The sequence below is a fragment of the Sander lucioperca genome, chromosome 21 (assembly GCF_008315115.2).
Source record: "Sander lucioperca isolate FBNREF2018 chromosome 21, SLUC_FBN_1.2, whole genome shotgun sequence".
In the NCBI taxonomy this organism is placed as follows: domain Eukaryota; kingdom Metazoa; phylum Chordata; class Actinopteri; order Perciformes; family Percidae; genus Sander; species Sander lucioperca.
Window position 1 is genome coordinate 23,838,324 of NC_050193.1, and position 15,745 is coordinate 23,854,068.

The following is a 15,745-nucleotide window of genomic DNA, read 5'->3' on the forward strand; positions in this document are numbered from 1 at the left end:
TGAGTCACATTACCTCTCCCCTGCAACCTACTTTCTAATCAATAACTCATCTCTCGATGTCGATTCCCCTCTACCCCCACAGGAAAACAAACGTCCTTCCACAGGACAAACAAAGAGAGGGGAGGATGAAGGGGGACAAGGAGGGAGGAGAAGGTAAAGAGGGAGGCAGATAATTGAGAAAATACTGTAAACCCAATAAAATACCTAGTAGTAGCCTGTTGCGGTGAAGAGGAGGGGAAAGGTGGAGAGGAGGTGGGAGGCGACAGCGGGGAGGAGAGGTGTAAAGAGACAGTGAGGTGGTGAGGTGGAAGGAGGATTGAAAGGGTAGCTATGGGATGGATGATTACCCCCTGTCTCCAAGGTTACACTTTACAACTGTATCACTGCAGAGCGGGAGAGTGGTGAGAAGAAGAGCGGGTGGGGTCTGTGGAAGGGTGACATGGACCGTTCATCACACGAGACTGAATTTAAGAAGACAGAGGCACCTTTTTCTGGCTCTGACCTTCCCATCCAGGACTACCGCCAGCCCTGACCTCCCAGAGTAACCATGACGCCAACGCAGCATGAGCACCAGAGCAGAAAAACAGATACAAATGACAGTGAGGAGGAGAGTGACATGCGACAGGCCCCAGAAGGGGAGAAGCAGGGGGAGAAATCACTTTGATTTCAGCCAACTGAAAGAATTGGCCTTTTCAGGCGGGAGGCAGAAAACGGAAACTTGTTTGCCGCTCATCATTAGGACTCCCCTCTCCCTTCGTCCTCTTCCTCCTCCTCAGATCCCCATCCCTGTCCTTCCAACAGCTTTTCTTTTTCCCTGACAGTTTCCCCCCTGCCTGCCTCCCTCCCCCACCTTCAATCACAACTATTTTAACCTAACTAGAGCTGAGAGAGAAATAGAGCCTTGTGATTGAGTTGCATGCTTTAGCCTCACTGTTTTGTCATGTATAAATTGCCCTGGATTTCATGCAGTCTGTTCCAATCTTTAGTGCGCACTCGCTGCTTTACCCTTGAGTCATGTAGATACTAGTGTCGGTGAGTTGAAAATAAGAATTGTTAGGTGGTTTTGCATAATCTATTCAGCGCGACCGTAAACTGCACTCTGGATAGCATGTATGCAAACGGAGGTGGTGTCGCATCAGCATTTTGAATTTCCAACACATGCAGAAAGAGCACTACTTTCCACTCACTAATAACCTTCCACCATGCACTGAAGCTCATGCACCCATGCAGTGAACATGTCACACTTTTTTTTAAATATGGTAATACAAATTACATGTTTAACATGGATTGTCCGCAGACATCATGCAAAGCAGGACAGTGCTTGTTTGCATTTGCATTTTTTTTGCTGCTGCTTCTCATGCGCACACCCACACAAAGGCTGGAGGAGTAATACATAATGTGTAACTGGATTACAATAATCTGATTACAGAATTCAGTGAATTTTTGGAGAGAGAAAAAAAGAAAAGCTAAATTGCTAGATTACCAGCTTTGGAAAAAAAAGAAGAAGAAATGCTTTCTGGTTTACATGTAAAAGCTGTTAGAAGGGAAACGGAAGAATTTATGCAGTAGGCTCAAACTGTGTGTATGCATGATTTAAAAGTACAGTTTATACATAAAAAATAACTTGTATAGACTGTAAGGATGAAACATGCCTTTGCAGCGTGTTTAGAGTGTTGTGACTTGATTTTCATACAGGCAAAGTAACAAAAATATAATGTAAGAACAGAGCTGTTTTTAAAGTATTTTGGGGCAAATATAAATCTCAGGCCAAGTGTCACATCCTCATGGGAAATTTCAAGTCAAGTCTTCACATTGCAAGTCATTTGCAAGTCTCTAAGGTCTTAATGAAACCCATTAGGGTTTGGATCTTTTGAGTCTTATGCCTCATTTGCATTGCACAGATCGGCTCGGCTCGGCTCACTTTTAGTACCAGGTCTTTTTCGCTATTTCGTTTCTCTATTTCCACTGCGGATAGTACTCCGTCAACTGCTCGGCCCATAGCGCCGCCATGTGAAACTGCCATGATATTGTGTTCAATGCATCCAAACAGAGGAACGTTTGCACTTTGTCAGTTGTACGGCAAAGTGTACATAGTGTATGGCATATTTTTGTGGACTGCCATTTTTTTTTTAAATCTGGGTGAATAATTTATTTTTATAAATTGTGGTCACAGTTGATGGTATCTTGGCTATTTAAAAATGGCGGGTATGTGCAGGATGTCCCGTGCCGTGACGGTTCTCTCTGACCAATCAGTGGTCTGCAGTGTTTATGTAACTCCAGCTCACGGCTTAACTCGCTTTAAATGTCCGCCGAGGTAGTACCAAAAAAAGTACTATCCACAACTTTTGCTAATGGAAAACCGAAAAAGAGTGAGTCGAGTTGAGTAGAGCTGTGCCGTACCATGCAGTGGAAATTCATTAATTCAAGACTGAATGTTTTTCAAGTCCAGTCAAGTCTCACAGCATTCAAGGCCAAATCAAGTCTTAAGTCTGCAGCTCACTGATTATGTTTCATTCCAGATTACATTATTGAGCAGTTCAAACCAATTTTTAATATTGTATATTGTCCCAATAAAGACACTGACACACACACACACACACACACACACACACACACACACACACACACACACACACACACACACACACACACACACACACACACACACACACTTTCTTAGTTGTGCTCAGCTGTCAGCAGGTTTGCGGCAAAATTTAGGGATAGGTTTGGAAAGGCACTTCACTGAAATAACATCTAACACTTTCAGAGCTTGATGCCTTTGTTGCCGATCGACAAGCAGTTAACTGCCAGAGCTGTGACTGTGATATTAAAATAGTTGAAGAAAACAACCAATAACCCCCACACACACACACACACATACACACACACACACACACACACACACACACACACACACACACACACACACACACACAAACACCCACACACACACACACACACACACACACACACACACACACACACACACACACACACAGTAAGCCAATAATTGTAACCCTGAGTCAGTAGCATTCAAAAGCTGACCTCTTGGCAAACCCCCAGCCAGCACGAGCTAAGTGTTCACCGCAGGCTAAACAACATCCCACGAACAACACACACACACACACACACACACACACACACACACACACACACACACACACACACACACACACACACACACACACACACACACACATGCACCCACATGAACACAAAGACACACGCATATGGGCAGACGCGGGGCGCAGGCGTAGGTCAGCCGCTTGGGTCACGCTACACCCTGTAGCCAGCCGGTCCACAGCCTCAGTGTCAAATCAGCTTTAACACACTGACACAATGCCTTTGAAACACTCACACACATTCTGCAACACTGCTGCGGCACACTGAGAAAAAAAAACTGATGCTGACATAAGGAAGAGAAGGCTTACCGGGAAAATAACAGCGACGTAGAATAACACGCACATTAAGACTTCACATACATTAATTCACACACACACATACAGGCAAAAGTGACCTGCAGGTTTGTCGCTGCTGTGCTCTAGCGATTTGAAAACACATAGTTTTATGTAATAGACCTACAGTCCAAAATAAGCACCCCAATTGCACTTTGAATTTTGTGAAAAAACGTTATTTTTATTTCATAAATTTCTCAGTATGGCACATGAACAGAGATTGAACGTTCTGAAAAAGATTTGGCAGAGAACCTTGAAGCAGAACAAATCCACCCTCCTCCATGCATACACTCTCTCTCTCTGACACACGCACACACACACACCTGTGGCATGGACCTCCAGTGTTAATACGTACATCTGTGGTTATAACAGGTTAAAACACAGTCTTAAGAAACAATCACAAGAACAACTTTAGTCAATATTGCAGAATAAAAGCTGAAGGGAAAAAAAAAAATAGCAGATGGTGGGCATGTTTAATTGAACAGAGGGAAGGAAATATCAGAAGCCTTGGTTTGTTGTTGGGTTTGTTTTCCATTTTCCTGAGAGGGGATCCGAGTGGAGCAGAGGGCTGACGGGAGCGTGGGAGTGTGTGTGTGTGTGTGTGTGTGTGTGTGTGTGTGTGTGTGTGTGTGTATTTGTGTAGATCAAGGGGTTAATACAGAATCACAAGTCGACGATTATGCAGGGGGTGAAAAATGCCACAAGAAGATGGTGGGAGGGGTGAAACAGGAAGCATGAGGTGGATGGAGAAGAGCGGAGGAGGGGAACAGGAGGGTTAAAGGGATGAGAAGCACAAGAGGAGGAAAGGGGGATAATGCGAAACATACTCCTGTGAGCGAGTGAGCGAGCTTATGTGTGTGTGTGTGTGTGTGTGTGAGTCAGAGAAAGAGGAAGAGGCCGTGACTGAGGCTTAAGCTACATTTCTGAAGGAGAGGGTGAGAAAAAGGCAGAGAAGCAGGGGAAGTCAGCTGTGCTCCTCCTCTGCCTCCCTTGGGTCGTGGACAGAGAGAAGTCATCTCCCCTCCAGCACTGAGTGACATATAAGCACCACGGCGGCCCTTCCTCCTTCATGTCTTTATATCTGCTGCACACAGATACACAAACACGGATACCGCCCGCACTCAAGTGCACACAAGTACGCACGCAACCCACTAGGACGTATGCATAAATATGCATACTTACACCACTCACGCAGATATTACACAAACACACACTGAGCACACAGAGCTGGGGCCTCTGTGTGTGTGTATGACATATTACATTCATGCATACACATGTGCAAACACACACACACACACACACACACACACACACACACATGTAGACTTAAACCTACATAGATATGTAGTGACAGGATATTCTCTCAGTCCTCCTGTCGTCCTTGTCTCTTTTCAATCTCTCCTTTCTCTATTTCTGTCTGCCCTGTCCTCCCTTGTCACTCCATTTCCTTTGGGCTCAGAGGGTGGCGAGGCCTGAGGCGACTGAAGCTGTTGCGTGGTAAGTGGGCTGTACTGGCTGAGCAGCACAGTGAGTGGCACAGCCATGATGGGACGCACAGAAACACTGAAGCTTGAGCACAACAGAGGCCACTGTCATGCCTGCTGAATGCCACTCGTAAGCATCAGAGTTAAAAATATATCTTGTAGGACTGGTGTCACATAGACAGGGAGCAGAAATGAGAGCAGACATGAAATGAGGGTACTAAGGGCCAGACCAGATAAATAAATCAGCACCAATGAGAAAAGCAGCACGGCTAACTGGCTGACATGTGGGGGTGGAGACAAAAAAGGGTAAAAAAAAAAAATCAATATCTCCACTAAAATGTTTATTTCATTTTGATGGCTGTTTACATCTGTGTCCTGCGTTTTTTAAACTTGGTTCACTGGGAGGGTGTTGCAGGTCTGATTCAAAGCTCAGCTGGGGAGGCTTATCTAGGTCAGGGCTGATTTCTGCTCTGGCTTCACCTCTGAGCCCAGACAACTTCTGACCCTCGCTGTTGACGTCTGGTCCGGGTTTGACCTCACGTCCTCCCGGGCCTCTGCCTCCTCAGTAGACAGATAAGGGTTAGACAGCTCTATTATCAAACCACCAGCTTATATCCATATGGCTGTCGCTATCTCCTCGCTGCCCTCCATACGGTGCTCCAACCAGACCTGAATTTACACTTCAAAGCCCTGAAATGTACTCTATGGCCCCGGCCCAGCTTCAAACAAACATCAGACACAGCAGAGGTGCCTGAGCCAAGGTGCCCATAAACAGTAAATCTGGGACCTGAGCTTCTGGGGATAGGAGGGAATGTGCGTATGGAAACTTAACTGTGAGCCTGTCATCTGAGAGGAGCCCAGCTGCTGGGTCAGCACATCCTTTAATAGTTACGTATGGTTCAGGACATTCCAATACAAGTCTCCGTGTTTGCACACATCACAGAACTGAAGGGGATGTTTCCACTGCACTTCAGGGCATGAAGTTGCTGCAGAAGAATGTATACAAATCCCAACACGAGCCGCAGAATCCCAGATTGTTCTCAAAACACAAATCTGTGTTTGAAAGCGCAATATGGTCGCTGTCGGGTGAAAACCTTGCATTGCCCAAAATGCCAGCTTTTCGGGACCTAAGAAAAACAGTCTTGATTTGAACCTACCACCTAAGACTGCACAGTTTCCTCAGCACAAATATAAAAATGTAATCACTCCACTGATGTTCAAAGGTTTTCACATGACGACACTGATATCCTCCTTTATAAAGCATTCATGAGAAGCTCTGTGTTAAGTAGCGCTCTGGCTTTACTTTTCCCATTAATCGGTACTTTACAATTACATGGGCTGTGAGCGTGTCCCATTTTACTATTTCAATCACTGTGTGGATTTTTCTCAGTTTGCGTCTGAACAGCAGCTCACAAGGCCCCTCTGACCCACAGATGAGTGACACAGAGGAGATAGTCATATGGGATGAGACACAACTCATCACTCTCACGTCACAGCCCACACACACGACGAAGCCCCCTCCGACTGCACACAGCTCGCAAAATGACCGAAACGGACATCTTGTGACCAACGACATGGTTACCAAGGCAACAAGAAAATAAGCTATGTGCTAATGTCCTGGCCATTCTCAAATTAAGGACACCTTCACAGGATATAAAGCACACACGTGTCAACTGAAGCACAATGGCAGTGGTTGAGAGGTTTGTGTTAACCTCCAATGCACTCGGCTGCAAATTGTTTAAGAAAGCTCCATCTCAATCAATAAATCACTCAATCAGTCAGTGTGTGTGTGTGTGTGTGTGTGTGTGTGTGGGGGGGGGGGGGGGGGTGTGTGGTTCATACATGTGCACATGCTTGTGTGTGTGGTAAGGTTTGATAAGTGGCTTCAGGGCAGGTTTTCACAATGATGACACAGAAAAATGTCTGTGCACATCTCATCTCAAGCCCCAGCAGAAGCAACATTACAGTGACAAAAAAAAGCTTTTCTTTCTCTCATAACAGAATGACCCGGGCATCTAAAAACTGGTGCCATCAAATCGGCCTTAGACCAGCATGATGGTGATGAAACTAGTCCCCTGACTGTCAAACATCCCGCAGCAGAGGCACAGCGAGTAGTGAGACATACAGGGCTGCTGCTGGGTGCACGGTGACACAGTGGCACACAAAACATTGCTGCACTTAACACAATCACAGCAGCCATCATGTGAGGAGACAAGCTGCTACGTTTGGCTCCGCTCTCACTGACCGTCTTGATGGCCGTGTGAAAAATAATAGCAATAACGATGCATATAAATTACAGCGGTTTGATGCTCTTGGCCTCTGCAACGAGGAGAAAATTAGCACCGGTGCCTAAGCACATGCATCATTGACACCATGTGTATCAATAATGCATTGAGTTCTGCTGTCACTTCACTGCTATTTTTAAAGAGGGAGGTGACAGAAAAGAAATGAAGCAGCGTGGAGCTTAGGCAGGGCTTGTAGAGCTGAGGGTAACATGTGTGCGACACCACCCTTAGGGACTGGTGCAATTGTGGCCACAATAAGCAGCAGAATGAACCTGGCTGGATCGCCCTCATATCTGCGCCAACACAAACCTTACGCCCCATAAGAGAACAGCAGCAAATCATTTCGTGTGCATCGTTATGATTATGACTAAAAGCCACATCACTGTCAAGGTGATTAACCATAAATACAGCCACTGAAAATGCACATTAAGAATCACTTAAGCTCCACCAACAGGTGTTGCTCTCGTGTATAGCTGAGTCAGGGCAAAACAATAAAAACAAATGGCACAACTCAAAATGGGAATGCTAACCTTGATTAGCTAGCTGAGGATGTACGGTAAACAGGAGCTTCCACTAGACTTAACCCTTGACCCTCAATTTGTTGTGGCAGACAAAAAACTACACGAGGCAACCTCTGAAGGAGAGGTTGGCCTGATTGAACAGACCTTTCATCAGTTGGGTTTATCCCAGAATGCAAAGAAAGAGAGGAAGAGAGAGAGAGAGAGAGAGAGAGAGAGGAGGGGGGAGCTGCTTAAGCGGAAAAGGAAACCCAGTTTTTACTTTAAGTGTCAGTGAGAGGATCATGAAAGTAGCCTGAAGAAGAGGGAGACAGACAGAGCTGGTATAAACTGGGGATTTAAAATGGAGGTCTGACCGGCCCCCCCTCTCTCTTCCCCTCCTTACACAATCTAGCAAGTGTAAGACCACCTGAACATGCACACACACGTTCAGACACACACACACACACACACACACACACACACACACACACACACACACACACACACACACACACACACACACACACACACACACACACACTAAGCAGTACAATGGTGTAAAATAGTTTGCTATGACTGTACTGCTTCAAATGTCCTGATTTCTTTGCCTTATACAACAGTACAACATGCATTTTATAATCCAGAGCTGCACACGCAAAAACACAAAAGCATTCACAGACACACACACGCACACACACACACGCACACACACACACAAATTCTGGTGTTTTTCACCTATTCCCTGAATGGGTGAATGAGCGGGTCCCTTCCTGAACAGTAAACACAGCATTTCCATTAGAGTGTTGGGAGTGTGTTCAGTGCTCTGTGACTCAGACACTGCAGCACTGTGACTGTATGTCTCCAGCTCAACTGCTGCTCTCTCTACCACTGAGCCTCAATAACATGGCCTCTGGTTTGTGCCACTTCACAGGAGCTATAGGGGCTACACAATGCTTTCCAAAGTGACGAGCTACAACAGGCAATAGGCAGGGCACACAGTATCTGAGGAATTAGGGGTAAATAGCTTTTGTAACAGTCCTTGCTTTCAGCCACTGATGTACACAAAACTGACTGACACACACACACACACACCACACTCATACCCACTAGCATGCCCACATGATAATTTCTCTGTTATTTGCACACACAGAGGCAGATGAATATGTAAATAACTAGTGAGGGAAATATGGATCCCTTGTGCTGGGAAAGGAATATGTTAATGACTGATGCAGGGTATGAGGGTTAATCACGAGTGTAGGGTGCATTTAGCAATGGTGTGGGGCCTATGAAAATTAAATGCATGGGGGATAGTTGCATGTAAATCACATGATTCACTGACAGAAAGTCTGTGGTGTAAGAAATATAGTTGCTGGTGTAAACAAATCAAATATATTTACGAGGAAAATGAAACAATGAAACAAGGAAACATGAAACAAGGAAACGATCTTTGAGATGGATGTACACATGGCTGGAATTCTATACTGTCTGTTTAGCATTCCAAACCAAAATCAAGACGCTGTGATAAGGCCTGTCGCAGCTGCAACAGTTGCCAGGGAAACCTGATGGCAGTATGCTGAGGGTTGGGGGGGTGGGGGTTATGCGAGAGGACATGGGTACAATCATAGATAAAGAACAATAGATATGACATGTAATTCTGACTTGCCATTCCAGGATGGAACCACTTGGCGGCCATCTTACCAGGGTTAAGTTTTAGAATTGCTTCAATTGGAATCAATGGGGAAAGAGGCTCATGTTGTCTTTATAATCCTTATCTTTTTCTACCAATACATCAATAGTGGTTTTAATTCAAAGTAATGACTGTAAGACAACTGTGCCTTTCTAGAAAGAAACAAAAAATAGAGATTTGGGTGGAATTCTGATTGATATAGCTCCAAGAGAATAAGTAATTTGTTCAATTATAAAGCTAATCTCATAATTTTGCATTTATACTGCAGGTAATAATTTTATTTTTTCAATTTTGCCTGAACTTAATATGTAAAAACTGTCTTTGGTATTCTGAATGGCTAATATACATTAAACAATATTTTTTTAACGTAGAAATCCAAAACAGATTCAGTATTATGGTCTATAGAGCGGTAGTTACGATAAGACACATGAGAGAAACATCCAACTGTAATTTATTAATACATTTATTTATGTGTGTAGATTTTATCTCAACTATAAGACCACATTTCCCATCAACCCCGCTACTGTTTAGTGTTTGTTTTCTTCCTGTCAACCGGCCGGCATGGAGTTAGTTTTGACGATGAGCGGAGTAGTTGAAGAGCCTCGCTAGCTTCAATGAGTTTTTGTTGATAAAGACTATAATGACTTCACCAGAACTGCTGATGGACTTGTCGCAATTTTCATTGCGCTAACGTTATGGAAATTACATTTACGATAGTAATGCGGAGACTTTCCTTACCTCGTCAAGACATGGATTATTAACTTTTAATTTGCTTTACTGAAAGGAAAATCGTGTAAAGGCATGAGGTAAGCTGACAATACTAGATGTTAATATATGATGAGTGACAGCAGGATTCAACATGGCTAATGTTTGGGGAGCTAACGTTAGCTGGTGAAAATGTAACGTTAAGTGCTGCTGGTCGGTTAGGGCTCCGTGTTGCTGGATGTGGCTAATGTTGATTTGGGTAACGTAACTTTACATTTTAACGTACCGTTAGCTTGCTGGATTTGTCTTGAGATATTATAAAATGAGATTTAGGAGTAAAGAAGAGTACTTGTCGTTAACTTTAATTTAACTGAAAACTTAACACAGATTGAGTGAAATCAGCCGCAGCAGTCAATGTAGGGGTAATATTAACGACGTGTTCAAAAAACCTGTTATAACGTTAACGTTACTAAATGTCTTATTTGAGGTCAAAAATCAATCAACTTAAAAAAAAATCAATCAACTAAAACAATGTTTGCTATTCATAAATGCTGTAAAGAGCTAGCTAGCAATCCCCACTAACTGACATCTCAGCCGGTCCGTTAACAGTTGCTAGGTAACGTAACTAGCTAGTTAGCTAGTTCACCAACTTTTCTGTATTTATAGTTAAAAACAGAAGAGAAAAAATACTTTATCTACTCCTACTGACATGTGGAAAGTGATGCCAGCCTCCTGGGTCTCTTCGGTCCTTCTGGTAAAGCAGTTAGGTGCTGCACAGCTGATAACCATACTTGCTGCCATAGGTGACAATTGTAAACAATTAGTTTAGTAAGATGGCGGACAGTTATGCCATTTGTTATGACGTCATGTCATATCTATTGTTCTATATCTATGGGTACAATGCTCAGGTTGATTTGCTATCATTGAAGGAACACTGGCTGGCTCGTCAAGATATGGCACCTAAAAGAAATGTGACTGACATGGGGCAACAAGGTGCCTCATGAGGCGCCGATGGTGACGCCGTTTGGCGCATTTGTCTGAGTGTGAAGTCATGGCAACAAGGTGTTGACATAGCGCAATCGCACTCTGAACACTGTGATGGCGATGCCATTCAGGAAAGCACAGAGCAAGTGTGAGTGAGCTTGTAAACCAGAACAGGGCCTTTCCTGTCCCCCTGTGCAGAAAAAAAGGACCCAGTGCTGACGATTGCACATTCGCTATGTCTCATCTCAAGCAGAGCCAAAGGGATACAAACAGTGATACTACAATTAAAGTTGGTTACAACAAAATGGAAAAAAATAGCCACCAAATTTCACAGACTTCAACTGCCATTTTATGTGCCAGGTTTATTTAATTTTCAAAGTGACCTTTGCTAACAGAACATCTCTCATAATTTTAACCAGTGTAATTAGCTAATTATAATAACAATAACAATATTACAATAAAGATATCACTTGATTTAAAAAAACAGAAAATAATCAAACTAGATAAAAACCCCAAATGAAAAACACTTATCATAATAATTTTTTTTTTTTAAAAGATCTATAAGGTTCTATATTTTTTCATTTAAGTGTCTTTTTTCTTTAGAAAAACTCTCCCACCACTGTATACTGTACTGTATGTCACCATCTCCTTCACTGAACGAGCTTCGCTTACCTTTAAAAATGCTTGGCAAAGCCTGTTGTCCATTTAGCTCCCTGCTGCCATGAAATCCACTCATACACGATAACACTGAGATACAGTTGTGTAATAATCCCCTGCAAAGGAGCAGTCTTCATCAAAGGTTCATGTCCTGTCTTTAATGCGTGATAACATGAGGGGTCCTGACTGCTTGAGACATCAAAGCAGACGAGTCAGTGAGGGCTGGACTGAGGAAGCCATTTTGAGGGCCAGGTTACTTCCTGCTGATGCATGTGGAGTTCACTTAGTGGCACGTTGAGTCTGTCCCACTGCCATTCATTAGCCGAAGTCCAACAGGGTCAGTCACAAAACAACTTCAGTGTCATATACAAATGAAAAAAGTACTTCTGAGATATTTGTAGGCACAAGTAGTAATAATAATAGTCATATGAATGATAATAATGATAACATAATAATGATGTGTCATATCATCATCGTGATACATTATACTGTATGTTGAAACCAAATGTTTTTAGAGAGCATGCTAAACTAGCATGTGCAACGTTTTTTAGTAAGTACAGTAAAATATTGTGGCATATCGTTGATCGTTTAATATGCTTATCACTAAAGGACCATTATGACAAATAAAAACCGCTTGTTATCATTATTATCATCATGATCATTATTATTAATGCTATAGATACACTATACCAAATGATGAAGAGCTGATTTTATATTTTTGCAGTAGAGCGTAAAGATCTCCCTTCTCCAATGACCCTGTTTATGTGAATGTGACAGAAGAGGGAAACACTTGTGTGTAGCTACAAAAAAGTCAAGAACAAAATAAATTCACTCAAACACTTTGCCAGGTTTTTGTTTTAGCTCCCTCTCAACGGATGCCACTCTCCTACACGTGTCCTTTTGCAGCACAGTCGGAGCGGCCATCTTGATCCAAGTTCGGAAAAGTTGTAAGGGAGGGCCACTACAACAGCTGTGTGAACTTCTATTTTTTTTTAAATATATTCTTCAGACGTTGTAGTTTTCAGTCAGAAGCTTAATAAAGATTCTTTATAATTTATTTCTTTGAATGAAAATATATTTACGGTATATATAATATGTACTTTCGGTCCTTTTTATATCTCTCATTATCCTTTATGCAATAGGAATTTTCTTCTCCCATGATAACCCACTCTGTTTCTCTCCGTCAAAGAAGACAGTAGCCAGTAAGGTAAAAAGTGAAAAAATGAGAAAGTGAGAGTGAAAGCGCTCTGAAAAAACAATTGTTGTTGTTCTCTCTCCCTGTGAAGTACTAGTCGGATACCTCTGTCCTGGACAAAATCGCTGCACTGCTCTAATTTTGCTTTCTCAGTTCTGTTTTAGTGCTTCCTGGAAACCTGGGACCGTACCGCTTACCCAAACCATTGTTTGTTATTCCGTGTCTCTGCCAAACACTAATCTGACAACATGTTCAATGGCCAATATTATGTCTCCCTCCAAATATATACACTGCATGTGTCTGGAAATATACGAAGCTATCTGTAGAAACCCTAGAGAGGCTCATTGCACATGTGTATTATTCATAGCTTTCTACTGTGATTGTGAACGCAAATGAAAAGAGTTGGCTTGATCTTGGACTTTGCCAAAGACAATAGCAGGCTGCACAGAAAACTGAATGATTTGGATGTTTGTGGTTTACATTGTATATGTTTGGGTCTGATTTAGTTGAAAAGAATGTGCGGCTGCTATTGGTGGGACTGATCAGATATCGTACTCTGTCTCCGTCAGTCTTCCTATCTGCTTCTCTCTGTCAACAGATTGACAACACAAAGCAGTGACTGTGAAATATAATCTTCTCTGGAATCTGTCCATGACGACAGTAGGCTACAATCGGTCTCACAGGCTCTTTCTGTCTCACTGTCTCTACCAGCTCTTCTTTTTTACCTGCTACTTCCACTCTCACTTTTACTCAAATTTGAGTCTCTTGCACATTTTCCTTGGAGCCGCTCTTAAAAAGCAGGGGCTCATTCTGGCTTTTCCCCATAAGGCCTTTCAGAGAACTGTGGAGACCCAACTGGGGCAGGGGCACAGGGGAGGGCAGGGTGCCACCTGTGGGCATTCCTCCACTGGTTGTCACCTGGGAACAGGATATAGATGTGTTCTGAGACTGAGAGCAAGACGAGGGGTTGTTGTTGTTGTTGAGGCCCGCACCAGTGCCCATGCCCATGCCCATCATGTTGTTGTTGAAGTGATGGGTTTTGTAGTAGTGGTTGAGGTGCTCTGATCGGGCCAGGTTTGGCAGGTTGACTATCTCTGGGTGGTGCAGCCTGAGACTCTGGCCCCCTCCTATTCCACTGCTTCCGCTCTGCGTCACCGTGGAGCCTCCTGAGATGCCGCTGCCCCGACCACTGGCCCCAGCCCCCAGCTCATCCTCCACATTTATGATCTCAATAGCACGAGCAGGGCCATGGTGTTTATGCAGCTGGTGCTGTTTCCTCAGCTTGTAGAACACCACAAGCATCACCGCTGCCATGAAGGTAATGGCTACGAAGCAGCCAATGATGATCTTGGTGGTCTTCATCACATCATCCAAGCCTGAGAAGCCTGGCTCAGTGATGGGCACAGTGAACGTGGGTCGGGTGGCCCGAGGAGAGGAGGAGGACCAGCCTGCTGACAGAGAGGAGGCAGTGGTAGGAACACCTTCTGACCACAGGTGGCCCGAGGGAGTGGGGCCAGGGTAAACACGTATGAATGTCTCATTGATGGCTACCAATGCAGACTCTTTATCTCCCGGGGTCTCGACTGTTTCCACTGTGACTGTTGTAAAGTAGGTGTAGTTGACACTGGCATCAGCGGCGGTGACATTGAGGACAGCAGTTGCTGTGGTATTGCCAGCAGCATTGGTAACCATGCAGGTGTACTGGCCCGTATCACGCAGGGTGACATTTGTGAAGTTGAGTGTGCCATCATGCAGGACGGATATCCGCACCCGGTAGGAACCATGCGTCATTAGTGTGCCATTCGGGGTGATCCAGTTGACAGATGTTGTGGAGGTGCTTGTGCGACACTTGAGCTCAGCAGCCATACCCTCGGTGACATTGAGGTCTGTAGGTGGTTCCACAATGACCGGCGCAAAGCAGGTGAAGTGACTCTGGTCAAGTTCTCCAATGTACTTGCCCTTTAAGACTGGGGGAGCGTGGCAGCGGGCACAGCAGGTGGTGTTGCTGGGCACCGTCTCTTTCAACCACCAACTTAGCCAAAGCACATCACAGTTGCAGATCCAGGGGTTGTGGTTGAGGTGTACCCTCTCCAGCTGGTGAAGAGGCGTAAAGAGGTCATGGGGCAAGGAGTGCAGGGAGTTATGGGACAGGTTGAGCTCTTCCAGGCTTTTCAGGTCATCGAAGGCGTTGCGCTCAATGACGGACACCTGTGAGTGCATTAGCCACAGCTTGCGTAGAGACACCAGGCCCTGGAAGGACCCAGGTCGGATGATCTCCAGTCGGTTTCCTGACAGCTCCAGCTCCTCCAAACGCACAAGCGCTGTCAGTTTGGGAATGTCCTTCAGCCCACACATGCCCAGGTTCAAGTAGCGTAGATTGATGAGGCCCACAAAGGCTGCATCAGAGATGAAATCCAACTTCTTGAGCTCACCCAGGTCCAGGCGACGTAGCGAGGGCACACGGTGGAAGGCATAGCCTGGCAGAGTCTCAATGGGGTTGTTGCGCAGCCACAGCTCCCGTAGCTTGCTGAGGTACTCAAAGGCATGTGATGGCACCAGTGTGAGGCGGTTGTCGAAGAGCTCCAATGTGTTGAGGTTGGGGAGGCCATTGAATGCTCCGACTTCAATCTGACGGATCTGATTCTTGGAGAGCTGGAGGATCTCAAGGTGTCTCAAGTGCTTGAAAGTGTCGGACTTGATAACCTGGAGGGACAGATAATGGTGAAGTTACTGTACAACATGTAGAATGATTCATGTAGATTACAAATGGACATTGAAGTGTTTGGAAGGTTT

General features: G+C 44.4%; 1 protein-coding gene across 4 annotated transcripts in view; it reads right to left on the bottom strand.

The window, feature by feature from the left end:
• Positions 1 to 11,442: 11,442 nt before the first annotated feature.
• The window catches only part of lrrc4ba (leucine rich repeat containing 4Ba), a 35,031-nt gene continuing 30,728 nt past the window's right edge, over positions 11,443 to 15,745 (bottom strand). For all 4 annotated transcript variants that reach the window (XM_031319028.2, XM_031319029.2, XM_031319030.2 and 1 more), the window contains one exon: positions 11,443 to 15,655. In XM_031319028.2, coding sequence (XP_031174888.1) covers positions 13,703 to 15,655 — 1,953 coding nt within the window. In that variant the 3' untranslated portion in view covers positions 11,443 to 13,702. The remainder of the gene's footprint in view (positions 15,656 to 15,745) is intronic.